The sequence below is a fragment of the Primulina huaijiensis genome, chromosome 15, assembly GCF_012295235.1.
Source record: "Primulina huaijiensis isolate GDHJ02 chromosome 15, ASM1229523v2, whole genome shotgun sequence".
Lineage (NCBI taxonomy): Eukaryota > Viridiplantae > Streptophyta > Magnoliopsida > Lamiales > Gesneriaceae > Primulina > Primulina huaijiensis.
Window position 1 is genome coordinate 9,241,986 of NC_133320.1, and position 16,523 is coordinate 9,258,508.

At 33.2% G+C, this 16,523-nt stretch overlaps 1 protein-coding gene across 1 annotated transcript; it reads left to right on the forward strand.

Moving 5' to 3' along the window:
• Nucleotides 1–973: 973 nt before the first annotated feature.
• LOC140959930 (uncharacterized) lies at nucleotides 974–9,582 on the forward strand. The gene is made up of 6 exons (XM_073417985.1): nucleotides 974–1,432; nucleotides 1,606–1,725; nucleotides 1,824–1,877; nucleotides 7,604–7,767; nucleotides 8,485–8,661; nucleotides 9,162–9,582. Exons 1-6 carry the CDS (start codon nucleotides 1,067–1,069, stop codon nucleotides 9,373–9,375), a joined length of 1,095 nt encoding a protein of 364 aa, XP_073274086.1. The 5' UTR covers nucleotides 974–1,066; the 3' UTR covers nucleotides 9,376–9,582.
• The last annotated feature ends 6,941 nt before the right edge of the window (nucleotides 9,583–16,523 follow it).

Below are 16,523 nucleotides of genomic sequence, written 5' to 3' on the forward strand. Positions count from 1 at the left end.
TTTACCATTAAGTTTACATAGTCAAGCCATTATTTGAGCTGTTCTAATCTGCACGTTTAGCTTATTTTCGCACATATTTTGTTAGTCAACTGACATTAAAAATTAAGAACACCAATTTCAATTTCTAACCAGACTGAATTATTTTTAAAGAAAGAAATTTTAAGAAGTATTTTATTCATTCTTCCTTCTAAACACTTCAACCGATCCTATAAAAATAAAACAAAAATCTATATTATATATTTTTACATACATTATACAAATGTTGATATCCTTAATGGTCCGAATTTGTGATACAAATTATTTTTTACGAAAATATCATATATATTTAAATAAATAATATTATCTCTATAATTTACATATTTAACATAAATTCATTATCGTTATCCGATTAATAATTAAAAATTATAACAGAATATTATAAATCAACTCGATCTGTTGATTCATATTCATTATAGTAACTACATATTGAATTCAATTATCAAAAAACAAAAACAACTTTCTCTTTTCATTTTTTAAATCAAACATGTATATATTTTCAAGTTATTTCAAATTAATTTATGGTTTATAAAGATATTGTGAGAGCAAAAAGATCATAACACATCACATACATCAAATTATCCAAATTTTTATTTAGTAGAGTAGAAACTTTATATTTTTCTGGATCTCACGTGTCCAGATCAATTTTGGACACTTAGGATTTTACAATCAGCTAAATTTACTATCTTTGTGATTACACAAACAACACAAACCATGAGTACTCACATGCAACGTTTGTGCCACGACTTAGAGTATTAGTGCGGAAAATTGAGAGTATTTTGCCATCCACGACATTTTATATGAAATTGGTAAAAATTTAATACAAATACATACAAATCTCATAAAATAGAGGGAAAAAAAGAAAAGAAAAAAATGGAATTGATGAGCAGGTGGGTTGGTAAACCGGATCGAGCTTTTCTGAAACTGGATCGGGTTTTCGGATCAAAGTAGATCTTTGTCCGAATTCACCAAAAAGAAGAAAACAGATTAGCTCTGGATTTGGGGGGGTGGGTTTTACAGACACACATGCATGGCTCCTCTGTGCCTCTACTCCACAGGCCCGGCGTGGCCGCAACGAAATCACACTGGAATTCGAAATCACTTCTCTATTTGCAATTGCACTCCTCGAGCCCGATCGTTGATTTCGTCTTCTGATACGAGGAAAATGGGAGTATTTGTGCTGTCTGATCTGCACACGGATTACTCGGACAACATGAGTTGGGTGAGATCTTTGAAGTCCCGCAGTAGCGAGGATGTGCTTTTGGTTGCCGGTGATGTGGCCGAGACTTGCTCTAATTTCGTTCTCACTATGTCGCTCTTGAAGGACGAGTTCCATCGTGTTTTCTTTGTCCCGGGGAACCACGATCTTTGGCTACGCGGGGAGAAAGCTGACCACGTAATCTTTCACTTTTCTCATTTATATTCTCGTTTTATAAAAAAAAGGTTAAGGAATTGGTAAGTATCAAATGATATAAATCCAGATATGAGTGAGTACAATTGCAAACTTCACAAAATGATTTTGTGTATACCTCCTTACAAGTTTTTCTATGTGATTTTTATTGTTGGCAGTTGGGTTCTCTCGATAAATTGGATAAGTTGCTGGATGCATGTGAGAGACTTGGAGTTGAAACTACACCTGGCATAGTTGATGGATTGGGAGTTATCCCATTGTACTCTTGGTATCATGAGGTAAATTGTGACCTTGAATCTTCGCAATGCTGTATCAAATAACCTTTTTATTCTTGGTCTGAGTCCTTGGTTCATTTTCATTACCTGGATTCTTCCAGAGCTTTGATGGGGAAAGGGACATAACTGGAGTTCGCATCCCTTCGTTGGAGATGGTGATTAACTTTCTTTTTCCTAGTAAGGATTTCGTTTTTTTAATCCTCACCGGACACCTGTGCTCTCAGAAATTTATATTTGAACCGCCATTTGATGTGTTCTGTTTCTCTCGTGCATTTGAACACTTAACTCTAGTCTTTACAACGGCCACCTTGTGTAAACTTTATATATTTTCTGTTGGAGAAAATCCGCATAAATTATAAAATCAATCATGTTAAATCATTAAGAATTTGACTGAAAACTTAAGCGGAAGCATACCTGAAACCATGATTCTGAATTTTTTAGAATGCGTCTTGATTCTTGAGAGAATCCTTTAGTTTTCTTTTTGAACTATTTTCTTAATGGGGGAGAAAAATAGGGAACGTGAATGTGCGCGATCTGGAGACCATGACCTATATTTAGTTAATGTCTATCGTTAACCTATCATAAAAATGTAAATTACGCTTATGCCTTTGCGAATTAAAAACTCACAACCTATTATATACATTAAAGCCCAATAACTCGAAATATTAATCGAACACTTTATTTTGGGCTTAACTTAACCGACAACCCACAATACATAATTCACATATAAACCCATATAAATAAAATTGATCCAACAATCTCTCACTTGGGCTATATGTCTAACCTTATAAATTATCTTTGTGAAAATAAACTTATGAGCTTAAAAATGTTGTAATTCGGAAATGTATTTATAACCAATCTGGTCCATCAATCACATCAACATAGGATCAAAACAGTATTCACTACACTCAATGTAACTAGACCCATCAGTGGTCGTATATGCCAACGCAAATGAATGACTTGGATTATGAAGTGGATGTGTAGCATGAGAATTTCATACAATGTGATCATAACATGCATATTTCCGATTAGTCATTCCTAAACCTTATTGAGATCAAAGTTTAAACTATAATCAGAGAGCGACTTAACTTAAAATTTAATTATGCAGAAAATGAACTTACATAACTATAACTGAAAATGTCTACAACTGAAAAACATTTAAAATGACAAACTCCTACTAAAACTGAATTTCCTCAATTGATATAACACTCATACGGCCAATGTGCAAATGAAACCGTTTGGGTGGTAGTCTTTTAGTAGGATCCATAACCATGGAGTTTGTACCGACATGCTCAAAAGACAACTTCTCTGAATTATTTCTTTAACAACCAGGAACTTGACGTCAATATGTTTTGACTTCGTCGAGCTCCTATTGTTATTGGAATATAGAACTGCTGATTTATTGTCACAATGTATTCTTAGTGGCTTTTCAATGCCATCAACTATGCACAGCCCGTGACAAAATTTTGCAGTCATATTCCATGATTGGATGCCTCGTAACACGCTACAAACTCAACAACCAAGGTGGAAAAGCTATAAAAGACCGTTTACACTCTTCCAGGAAATGACACCTCCAACAAGGAGATAAATGTAGCTCGACGTAGATTTCTTAATATCTTGGCATCCAACAAAATCAAATTCAGTATACCCAATGATCTTAAACTGGTCCAACATCCGATATATGAGCATGTAATATTTTGTTCTCTGTAAGTACCGTAAAACTCTTTTGATTGCTTTCCAATGTTCCACTCCTAGATTACTTAGATATCTTCCCAACATTCTTATCATGTACGCAATATCTGGACGTGTACAAACTTGAGCATGCATTAGACTCCCCACTGCAAATGCATAGGGAATCTTCTGCATTTCTTTATCCTCAAAATCATTATTGTGACATTGTTTGAGACTACATTTGTCTCCCTTAGCCATAGGGGTATCCGTTAGTTTACAGTCCTGCATTCCATATCGTATGAGAACTTTCTTGATATAGCATTTATGAGATGATCCAAGAATACCTTGAGAGCCATCCCGATGTATCTGAATACCCAGTACAAAAGTACATCACCAAGATCTTTCGTCCCAAAATTCTTAGCCAGAAATCTCTTGATGTCATGCAACAACTCTATATTGTTGCTAGCAAGTAAGATGTCATCAACATATAAAACTAAAAATATACTTACTCCGACTGAACTTGTACACAATCATCGACCAAATTTATCGCAATACCAAACGAGATAATCGCTTGATGAAATTATAAATATCATTGTTGAGATGACTGTTTGAGTCTATAAATGGATTTCTTTAATTCGCAAACCATATTATTTTTGTCTTTGGACACAATTTTCTGGCAGCACCATATAAATCTTTTCATCAATGTCACCATTTAGAAACGGAGTCTTTACATCCATGTGTTAAAGCTCAAGATTGAAATGCGCCACCAAAGTCATTATAATCCTTAAAGAGTCTTTTCGAAATTTTTTCTGTGTAAAGCCTTTAGCGACAAGTCGAGCATTTTATCTTTACACATTTCAAATGCCTCTTGGTTTTAAATATCCATTTGCAACCAATGGGCTTCGTACCTTTAGGCAATGGGACAAAATCCCATATGTTATTGTCCTTCATGAACTTATCTCCTTATTCATGGCATCATTCCGCTTTTGATAGTTAGAACTTTCCATGGCTTGACGGAAATTGATAGGATCTCCTTCATCATTCCAATGTTTGCCTCATGTTCTTGAAGAAATACAATGTAATCGTCTTGCATTGCATTTCTCGGCTCTCTAATGGATCTCTTTAATGACATAGGTTCTGGAGGTGCTTGAGTTTGTTTATCTGGAATGGGAGGATCTATAATATTGTCTTCCTGTATTATGTCTTCGTCAAAGCAAGGAATGTGATCCTAATCAATGTCCAAGACACCTGTGGGAATATTTACATATTCCTCTTCAAAGGCAATATCTTTTACTTTATATCCCCTCGCAAACTCAACATCCTCAAGAACCTGGCATTTTCCGATTCAAAAATCGACTTGCTTGTAAGATCATAAAACTTGTACCCCATGATGAAAGTATTCAATAAAATGATAAGGTGGAATGATTAATCATACTCCTCACCATGTCCTTAAGCGTTTTGTTTCATCTTTCAACAATACCATTCATATTGGGCGAACTTGGCATAGTATACTGTGGGACGATACCACATTCCTCTAGGAATCTAGCAAAAAGTCCTGGACGTTGTTCACCTAAACCGTCATATCTACTATAGAATTCACCACCCAGGTTAGATCTGACGCTTTTAATCTTTAAGCCAAGTTGATTTTCAAATTCAGCTTTATAATTTTTGAACACATCTAATGACTGTGCCTTTTCATGAATGAGATAAATAAAGCCATATCTTGAAAAATCATCTGTTAACGTTATGAATACTGTTGATCATTCCGAAAAGCCGAAGAAAATGAACAACATATATAAGTATGTATAAGTTCCAAGACACCTGAACTCCTTTTGACTTCAAATCTCCTTTTGTTGGTTTGTTTTCCCTTTATACAATTAACACAGTTATTAAAATATGTGTAATCAAAAGTTTCGAGAATTTCGTCTGGCACAAGTCTCCTTATTCTCTTTTTAGAGATATGACCTAATCTCTTGTGCCGTAATGCAGCTGAATTCTCACTGTTTAATTTTCTTTTAATTCCTCTACTTGTTTGCAGGAATTCATTAAATGAATCCATAACATCCAAAGAATAAAGATTACAGTATCCCGTTAATAATGAACCAGAATAAACCAATTTTGAATAATGAAACAAGCTGAATATTTCATTTCTAAATGAACGAGAATTACTGAATTTGTCCAATGCAGAAATAAAAATGAAATTCCATTTAAAAGATGGTACAACGAATGTTTCAAAAATATCCAAATATATTCAAGTCTTTAGCAATAATTTAAATTTCCCTATTGGGTCAACTTCAACTTTGTTGCCGTCACCAACGTAGATGAATCTTTCAGCATCACTTGGTTTTCGGCAATCTTTTTCTTTCCTTTATCCTTCGACTTAGAGGCATAATGAACACTTTTTGTCTTGTCTTGCTTCAACCTTTCCTCTTCCTGAGCACAGTGCGAGATGGTCAAGTCTATTTCTGACAGTTATAGTTCACATTAAACTGATTGAACTGTGGATGAAGAAATATCATAACCAAATGCATCAACAAGTCCTCAAAGAAGTCAAACTGCAGTGCTTTCAACCTTGAAGCAAGATGAGACATTTCTATAATGTATTCCTTTATGTTGCCCTTACCCATGTACTTCATTGAAATGGGGCTGGCCAAAAGTGTACCAATTCAGACTTTTCACTTTTAGTAAACCTCTTTTCGAGGTCTTGAAGGAAAGCATTAGCCGTAGCAATGCACTAGACATTATGCCCCTGAATGTTTCTGGAATGACCTTCTTCGTAATCATCATACACATGCGATTCGACTTTTCCCACTTTTTAAACTCTGTCTTTTCATCAGAGGTACTCTCATCTGTAATGATGGAAGGAGAGTCAACCGTTATCGCAAGGTCCAAATCCTTAACTCCGAGAACTATTAATAAATTTTCTTGCCACGATTTAAAATTGGAGCCATTTAGCAATATATACATGCTCAACTAAATATTCAAATAAAATAATCAATAAATTCAAATAATGTAAACACCATAAATAGGATATTGAGCACTCCCATAAATGTTTTATGTTTGAACAAAAAATTAACTTGCAAGTGAAATCCAGACGCAGTAGTCAAACACTGATAAAAACTATTATGTCAAATAACAACCTTCTTTTGGGCCGATTTAGTATTCACTGAAAAACAAACAACTATCACATGTTTACCACCACAAATGCATAAGTAATGATATTAAATATTAATCTTCCTCTGGGCGATCAATATCTATATATACCAAAATTCATTTGTATTTCAAAATAAAATTAATATCCATAAAATATGTCACTTTGGCGACAATTTATTTCAATCAATCTATTTTAAAATACATATAACCTTATCATTATTTGAATAATTGAATATTTAAGCTTAAATCGAATAAACTTGAACCATAAAAAAAATGTATGACGCGCGTGGGGGGCCCCGAAATCGCACCCTGCATGCCTGGGCCTGTCTAGGTCTCTAGGACAGTCCTCAGCGCGCAGGTGTGCCCTGAGGGGTAGCCCCGCGCGCGCTGGTCTTTCTGCCCGGGCAGGCCTAGGCAGGTGGGTACCACAGCGCGCTTGCACCTGCTCGGATAGACTGTGGCGCGGGGCGTGCCCAACTCGGCGCTGTCATGGTATCCTGAAAAACTGTATCTGCACGAATCGACGTTTTTTCAGCGCTGAAACGTTGAAGAAATTGTGCAGCGACCTTGTACTTTCGAATTTATGAAGATTTTTTTTATATATAAAAAATACTGAACCGTAATTCGAAACTATCAACCTGAATCCATGAAAAATTTGTTGAAATCAAAATATTTTCTAGATCTGAAGCTATATCAAAAAATTTCAGATAAAATTTTCTTTTCCATATCTGCATCCAAAAATATTCCAAACTTTAAACAAATCTCAATAATTTTCAGAGAATAAGGTACGTGATTGCGAACGATCTGAGAACTATGACCCATATATATATAACGTCTATCATTATCTTCTGATATTTCTGATTTAGCCCATCATAAAATAGAAATTACACTTATGTCTCTACGTATTAAAGGATCACAACCTATTAGATGCATTATTATTCACATATAAACCCATATAAATAAAATTGATCCATCATTTTCATCATCCATATATTTGGGTGATTACATTGTTTATACTGCAAATTCTGTCCTAAGATATTGAATGTTGCGCTGTTAGGCATGCAAAGACTTTCATATATGCAAATGGCCTGATGAATTGAAAAATGAAGAGTCTTCGCTTGCTAAGCATTTTGATTATTTGAATGACAAGAACTGGGACGTAGTCGAAGATATCCAGAAGAGATGCAGCCATATAATTTCATTCTCTCACTTTGTTCCGAGGTCAGTCAAATCTTTTTTATGCATTTAGAAGCTATTTGATTTTGTTGGGTACTCATGCACACACCATGACGTCTCAGAATTGTTACCTCCTTTACAAGTGTTTTGTAGAATGAAGATGGCATCTTATAATTTATGTCGTCCATCCTATGTGCAATGTAAAGCTTGACTCAGTCTCTGATCATTTTTTATGTGGACTCCATGCATTCCCTTAATTAGTTTGATATTCCCTTCTTTATTTCTATGTTTATAAGCCTTAAAAAATAGATTAGAACAGCTTACTGTGCCAATAAGCTTCAATTGGAAGTTAAAATATATGTAGCTCGTTGTGTTTCCATTTTTAAAAATATACTCCTTACTCAATTGGTTGTTTTTATTTAAAATAAAGTGATTTTTATTTTACCAAACTCACCTTATTTGGAGGGACTTTTCGGATGATGAGGCTTCGACCAGTTAATCTCAATATCTGAACAGGCTAGGATGTTGAATAAGCTGTGTCGGCATAGTGTATTTCTTCTGTTATCCTCTAAACTTGTAAAATGGGGACAGTGTAATTGCGAAGTGCTGGGAAAGTTTTTTGTTTTTGGCTCTAATATTTTCTGATATCTGCATTTATATCAATTATCACATATCAATGGATTCCAACCGATAAACCTCTTTATCCGTTAGCACAATCATTTCAATTGGAGGAACTACATATTTGCAAACTTTTTTGTGCAGGCAAGAGCTGTGCCCTGAAAAAAGAATGCTTTTCTATCCAAATCTCCCAAAAATCATTGGTTCCATCTATCTTGAGAACAGAATAAGATGTATACATGGAGCTCAAGGGAGTCCATCAGCGTGTCACGTGTTCGGTCACACCCATTTTTGTTGGGATGCTATTCTTGATGGTATCAGGTAGTTATAATCAATTCCACAATCACATATCCAACAAACGATTGTTTCAATGTGTTAGAAAATCACTTAGATATTGTGTTGTGTGACTTAGTTTTCACTGTCTAGGTTATGGGTTCGTAACAGTTTATGGTTCAATATGTTTTTTTTGAAAGAAACACAACCTGTACCCGGAGGGCGGTTTGGCTTTGAGCCTCTATACTCTTACCAGTAAATAAAATACACAGGTCAAAGTGTATACCGGGGAGAATTAGGCTGAAACTTCTTAGTGGAATACAAACAATACCAGACTACATAGCAATCTGGAACAAGGGAGAGCTTAATCATATCTAACCTAAACCTAGTTCAATTATCTCTCAAGAAGATAGCTAGGTTCTTCACAAAACACCTATTTGGCTAAAACATTAATTACTACATTGTTCTGTAGGTGTTGTATCACCCTCCCTATAGAGGTGAGAAAATGAGACTATCGATGAAATCCTTGTTTTGATGACTAAATGCAGGTATGTGCAGGCGCCATTAGCTTACCCAAGGGAACGACAAAGGAAAATGAATGGAGGTGAAGAATGGCTGCCATTCTGTATATACGAGGGTGGACATTTTGCAGAGAAACACTCCCCTTGCTATTGGTCTGATTATTACTCAATCAACCCCAGAACTCCTGATATCATTGAGCTTGCCCCTTGGGTAGCCAGGTTCTACAATACTAAAAAGTAGGATGATAGAGGAATTATTATATCGTTAGTTTCCCTTATTAGGCAAATGAGAAGATAGGGTCTCTGATGCTGCATAGGATTATATTCATTTCTTTGTCTTCTTTGTATTGGTATGCTGCAACATCATAGTATATATGGACTTGTATCTTTTTATTTAAATAAGTCACAGCTCAATTTTATTTAAATAAACACAAAAGATTTCCCAAATGATTCACAAATAATAGAATAGTTGGTTTTGTACGACTAAGATAGTAGCTTTTCTTGTATCACATGGGCCGGAGGTTCTTTAATCGAGCATGTCATCATCTTTATAATCGAACCAGTCCTCTTTATTAAGAGAAATGACCCTTCACCTAGAATCGAACCTTCATTTATTGGTGTACCGTTTTCTCCTACCCAACGAAAGTTTTAAAATTTTTGTTTTGATGGGCATCGTATGATTTAAATCCTTCATATGATGTTCACATTTGATTTACCTTTACGTTTAAGAACACTGGACTCAAAATCAGTCCAAGATTAGTGGAGTTAGTCTTTCTTGTAAATTCTTACGAACGATCTACTGGAATCAACCACCTTCTTCAATATTCTGAATAAGGTCAATTATCAAAAACTAGGTTCATTGTATAGATCGTTTGGATTATCGGAATTTAAGAAATCCGACGACGGTGTGGCAAAGTCGGGGCGGCGACACTATGGAAGGAAGTGCCTGAAAATTGTGAGGGAGAGACACAAAATTTGTCGGTAAAAAGTTATGAGTGTTATCCAACTACTGAATACACATATATTAAAAGTGTCTTCCTGATCAAATCAGGAGTCTAATTTTTCATTTTCTACTCTTGAAAATACATACATAATTAAATTATTATCAACTTTTGATAATACTGTTGAAAATAAGAGTTGAAATTATTGAATTTTGAAAATAAGAATTGTAAATATTAAAAATTAATGTGTGATAATGTATATAATGATGTATTTATTTTTGGATTATTTTTCAAAGAAATTCTATAAATATATCTCTTAATTTTTGAAGAAAAACACAATAGAGTGGAAAAAAATTTATAAAGTGTGTAGTTTAATATATTTTTTGAGTTTGAGATTTTTATTTTTTATTTTAAATTTTTACTTTTAACACGTTATCAACACGATACTCGAAGATTCTCCATATTTTTCCAAGCTCCAAAACACAAGAAAAAGGTTACAATATTCAAAAGTTTTACTATTTATTATAAAAGAAGTCTATGACACCTTATTATAATAACGTGATGTGATTATATCATTACACTGTTTATATATTTTTATTGTGTTACTGTTTATTTATTGTATATATATATTTGAATAATATCAGGTTATCATATAAAAGGAGTTTATGAGACCTCATTATAATAAAGTGATATGATTATTTCACTGTTTATATATTTTTATTGTGTTATATATATATATATATATATAATGTCACAATATTATATAAAAGGAGTCTTTGACACCTCATTATAATAATGTGATGTGATACATATAATTATTTAAACATGATTAACATTATATACATCATATTATTTCCATAAAATTTACATATACATACATTTATTTTTTTAAGATTTTATAACGGTCATAAACAACTAGTTTTTAATCTATAAATATGATTTAAAAACACATTCAATCACTCCAAACTTACTCTTCCTCCTTAAAAATTTACTTCATCAAAATTTTCGAAANGGTTATCATATAAAAGGAGTTTATGAGACCTCATTATAATAAAGTGATATGATTATTTCACTGTTTATATATTTTTATTGTGTTATATATATATATATATATATAATGTCACAATATTATATAAAAGGAGTCTTTGACACCTCATTATAATAATGTGATGTGATACATATAATTATTTAAACATGATCAACATTATATACATCATATTATTTCCATAAAATTTACATATACATACATTTATTTTTTTAAGATTTTATAACGGTCATAAACAACTAGTTTTTATTTTATAAATATGATTTAAAAACACATTCAATCACTCCAAACTTACTCTTCCTCCTTAAAAATTTACTTCATCAAAATTTTCGAAAAAGAAGAAGATGGTTCTTTCAAGATTATTTTGTATAATTATTTTGGTTATTATACTCACTAATCTTATATTTATAAGAGAATATCATCCCCGTATTTTTTCTTTATTTTTAAGAATGCTTGTACTTATAATTTATCCGTTATTTTTTATTGTCATTTTAATAGATTTAGAACTTAACTAATAAAATGCATTGTTATTTTTCTAGTACCACCATGTCAAATTTGACAAAGCTCGAATTTGTTGTTTTTGACATTACGGGAAAAAAATTATATGCCATCGACTCTCGATGTAGAAATGCATCTTGAGTCATTGGGTCTAAATGAGACCATTAAAGAAAATGGTATCTCATCATCACAAGAAAAAGCAAAAGCTATGATATTTTTGCGTCGACGTCTTGATGAGGGATTAAAATGTGAATATCTTATTGAAAAAGAACTTGTGGCTTTATGGAAATGATTAAAAGAAATATTTGAACATATAAGGGAAGTTTACTTCTGACTGCCCGTGATGAATGAAATAAGTTAAAATTTCAAGATTTTAAGAAAGTCAGTGATTACAATTCGGCGATGTATCGAATAATCTCGCAATTAAAATTTTGTGGACATTAGGTTACAGAATCGGAAATGCTTGAAAAAACATTTTTCACTTTTCACGCATCAAATATAATTGTACAACAACAGTATAGAGCGTGTGGATTTGAGAGATATTCTGAACTTATCGCATGTCTTCTTGTGCTAGAAAAAAAAAACAAGCTGTTAATGAGAAATCATCAGTCCCAACCCACTGGATCGATAGCATTTCCAGAAGTAAATGTTGTAAATAAAAATGAATTTAAACCTGAAAACCAAAATCAAATTCAAAGACAAGGTTTTGGTCGAGGTCATGGTCGTGGATGTGGAAGTGGTCGTGGTCGTGGTCACGGTCGCGGCCGTGGTTTTGAAAACAATCGAGATAGTTACTTCTATAACTCATCTCAAAAGGACGTCACGAACTATCCACTAAAAAGGCATCATGAGAACATGAGTGTTAACGAAAATCAATCAAAATGATTCGAAAGTTCTTGTTTTAGATGCGGCACTCCAGGACATTAGTCTCGTATTTGTCGAGCTCCCGAGAGATTTTATAAGCTCTATAAAGAATCAATAAAGGGAAAAGAAAAAGAGACCAATTTCACTGAACACAGTGACCGTTTGAGTGATTCAACTCATTTTGATGTTGCAGATTTCTTGAATGATTTATCTGAAAATGATCATTATAGTCGTGGAATAGAAATGTAAAATATTTTATTTTTCATGTGCTCATATGCTAATGTTTTATTGTATAATTATGATATGCATTATTGTTTTAAATAAATTACATATGTATTTTGAGTAATTTTTTTCATTGCATATTTTTTTTTTGAAGTTCAAAAATGAAAAATGCTATGAATATAGCTAAACAAGGAACTACTCCCATGGAAGTTTACATACTTGATAATGATACAACACACACTATTCTCCGGTATAAAAGATATTTCTTGGAACTAAAACCAACAATAATAATGGTGAATATAATATCAGGTCTTGAAGACTTGATTAAAGGTTGTGGTAAAACACATTTTTTGTTATCTAATGGTACAAAGTTTCTGATAAATGATTTTACCACATTTTTTGTTATCTAATGGTACAAAGTTTCTGATAAATGATGCTTTGTATTCACCACAGTCGAAAAGAAATTTGTTGAGTTTTAATGACATATATTCTCATGGGTATGATACTCAGACAATAAATGAAGGAAATGAGAAATATATGTATCTTACCACATATAAATCAGGAAAGAAATATGTAGTTGATAATTCTTCAAACATGGTAGTTGATAATTCTTCAATACTGATTAATTGGAACGATCGATTAGGATATCCTGGTTCAAAACTGATGCTAAGAATTATAGAAAATATACATGGTCATCCGTTGAAAGACCAAAAGATCTTTCAAAATAATAAGTTTTAATGCAAAACATGTTCTTTTGGAAAACTTATTATAAGACCATCACCAGCTAAAATCCGAACTGAATAACCTATGTTTCTTGAACGTAGCCAGGGTGATATTTGTGGGCCAATTCATCCATCATGTGAACTATTTAGATATTTTATGGTATTGATCGATGCCTCCAGCAGATGATCACATTTATATTTACAAATCAACTCGGAATGTGGCATTTGCAAGATTACTTGCTCAAATAATTAAATTACGGAATCAATTTCCTGATCTACAATCAAGAAAATTAGACTTGATAATGCTGGTGAATTTACTTCTCAGGCTTTCAATGATTATTGTATGTCAATGAAAATCACTATTGATCATCATGTTGCTCATGTACATACACAAAATGGATTAGTTGAATCATTGATTAAATGTCTAGTTCCGTCGGACGCTGCAGCGCTAGTTCTGCGCCCACTCGACCCCAAAAGCTCAAATTTGATGCAAACTCTAAGCCACGCCCTATCGACTTGAACTGATGCAACAAGACTTAACCTAACATACTAAGGCAATGTTTCAAACTCACACGATGCCCCAAAACGACGATGCAAATCATACAACGCAACACAACCCGTGCAAACGACATTTTGACACCGAAACGCTTCATACGACTTCTAATGCAACCAAGTGCCTATCGACACGAAACGAAGCACCAAAAATCGTACCAACATCATACAAAATGTACCTAAACGCAGCAGTGATCACCCGACGGTTCCCAACGAAGCCTGCAACAAACAATTCTCAAGAACACATCAATAACACATTTTCATATAATCGCAGTTTGAGCAATCCCACAAAAACAATCATAACTCACTCGTTTCTTTTCTAAAAATTACGAATTTACTGTCAAATCGAAGGTATCAAATAGTACTACATTTTATATGTTGAAAACTTTTCCAGAAAATCAACCAAAAATGAACAGTACACGAAATGACAACAACATTTGGTTTTGAGATCTAAAAATCATTTCAAATTCAATCTAATAAATTTTTCTCAAACTTCGCACATCATACATGAATTTCTACATATAAACAACGTCAAAACATATACTATGACGAGATCGATGCAGAAGTAAAAGAAAATACATGTCTTGATCTTTAAAAATTATTGAAATGACGGTACAGAAGCGAGAAGGATGCGAGGGTCGATCCGGGACGAACGTGGCACGATTTTCTTGAAGAAATGTACGAGAATTTGCTAAAATATGAAGAGGAGGGGCGGTTGCTGCTACACTTAGAACACAAAGTTTTGCTTTCCAAAACTAAAATGAAATGGAAGACAAAGAGTTGTGTGTGTGAGTATAACGTGCGTGAGTGCCTGTGTTTGTAAGTAATTATGGGATAAAATTTACTTAATACTTAAATTAGGCTTTAAAATGATAAACTAAATAAATCATTTAAAATACCCAATCCTCACTTATAATAAAATACCACATTTTAAAATCGCTAAAATCATCGTCGGTCTAATTTCTTCGATCCCGCATCGAATAATCGCCTGAAACATGAAACTCAAGAAAATATTATAACGTGCATCACATAAACATAAATAATTTAAAATAATGCAAATTCATAAGTCATGCCTCTCAAAAATCATTTTAAACTCAAATAAATAATTTAACAATTTAAATAAATGTATGGGTTTTACGTGTAGTGATTTTGGGCTTTACAGATCCAGCTAAGGTGGCAGCAGTTAAGGAATGGGTTGAGCCGAAGAACTCATCATAGATCCGCAGTTTCCTAGGCTTGACAGGCTACTACAGGAAATTTATTTAGGCATTTTCCTCAATTGCAGTGCCACTTACTTCATTGAATAAGAAGAACGCTAAATTCGTTTGGAGCGAAAGATGTCAGAAGAGCTTTGATACTTTGAAGCAAGCTCTTATCACAGCATTTATTTAAATTGGTAAATTATTTATTTAAGTTTAGAATGATTTTAACAATTCATGATTTATGAATTTGCATTATTTTAAATAATTTATGTTTATGTGATGCACGTTAAAATGTTTTCTTTAGTTTAATGTTTCAGGCGATTATTCGATGCGGGATCGAGGAAATGAGGCCGGCGACGATTTGGGCGATTTGTAAAATGTGGTATTTTATTTCAAGTCAAGAAAGTGGCATTTTAAATGATTTATTAATTTTCTATCATTTTTAAAGCCTAATATAATTTATTAGGTGATTGTAAGTTTTTAAACTTTTAAAGTTTATCAATTGTGTATTTTATTTTAATTAGGGGATTTTTTTGTAAATTATTGTTAATTAACATTTAATTAGCTTGTTAATCATTAATTAAGCAAATTTTATTCCCTTAATTTATCTTAAACTCACGAACACACCCCTTACACACACACACACACCTTCATGTTACACACACACAAAGTCTCTTGCAATTTCATTTCAGTTTTTGTGAAGAGAACTTGTAGGGTTCTAAGACTCTTTCTTCAGCAGCCACACCTCCTCCATTCCCCTTCAAAAATTTCAGCTATTTACGTCCATTTTCATTCAAGAAATCGTGCAGCAACTAGTCTCGGATCAACCCTCGCATCTCTCCGCTTTGTTCTTCGTCTTTTCTTGAGTATAATCATCAAAGGCATGTATATTCTTTCGTTTTTGCATCGATCTTATCATAATATATGTTTTTATGTTTATTATGTGTACAAATTCATGTATGTTGTGTAAAGTTTGAGCGATTATGTTTTCAAACGATTCCTGAAAATTTTTAGATCTCAAAACCAGATGGTACTTTAATTTCGTGTAATGTACTTTTTTGGTTGATTTTCTTGAAACACTTTCAACATAAAAAACATAGTACTTTTTGATAACTTCGATTTGACAGTAAATTCGTAATTTTTGGACGAGAAACGAGTGATGTATGATTATTTTCGTGAGACTGCTCAAAGTGCGATGTTATGAAAATGTGTTCCTTACGTATTTTTCAGAATTGTTTTTTGCAGGCTTCGTTGGGAATCGCCGGTTGATCACTGCTACATCTAGACATGTTGTGTATGATGTTTGGGCGACTTTTGACGTCTCGTTTTGTGCCGTTAGGCAC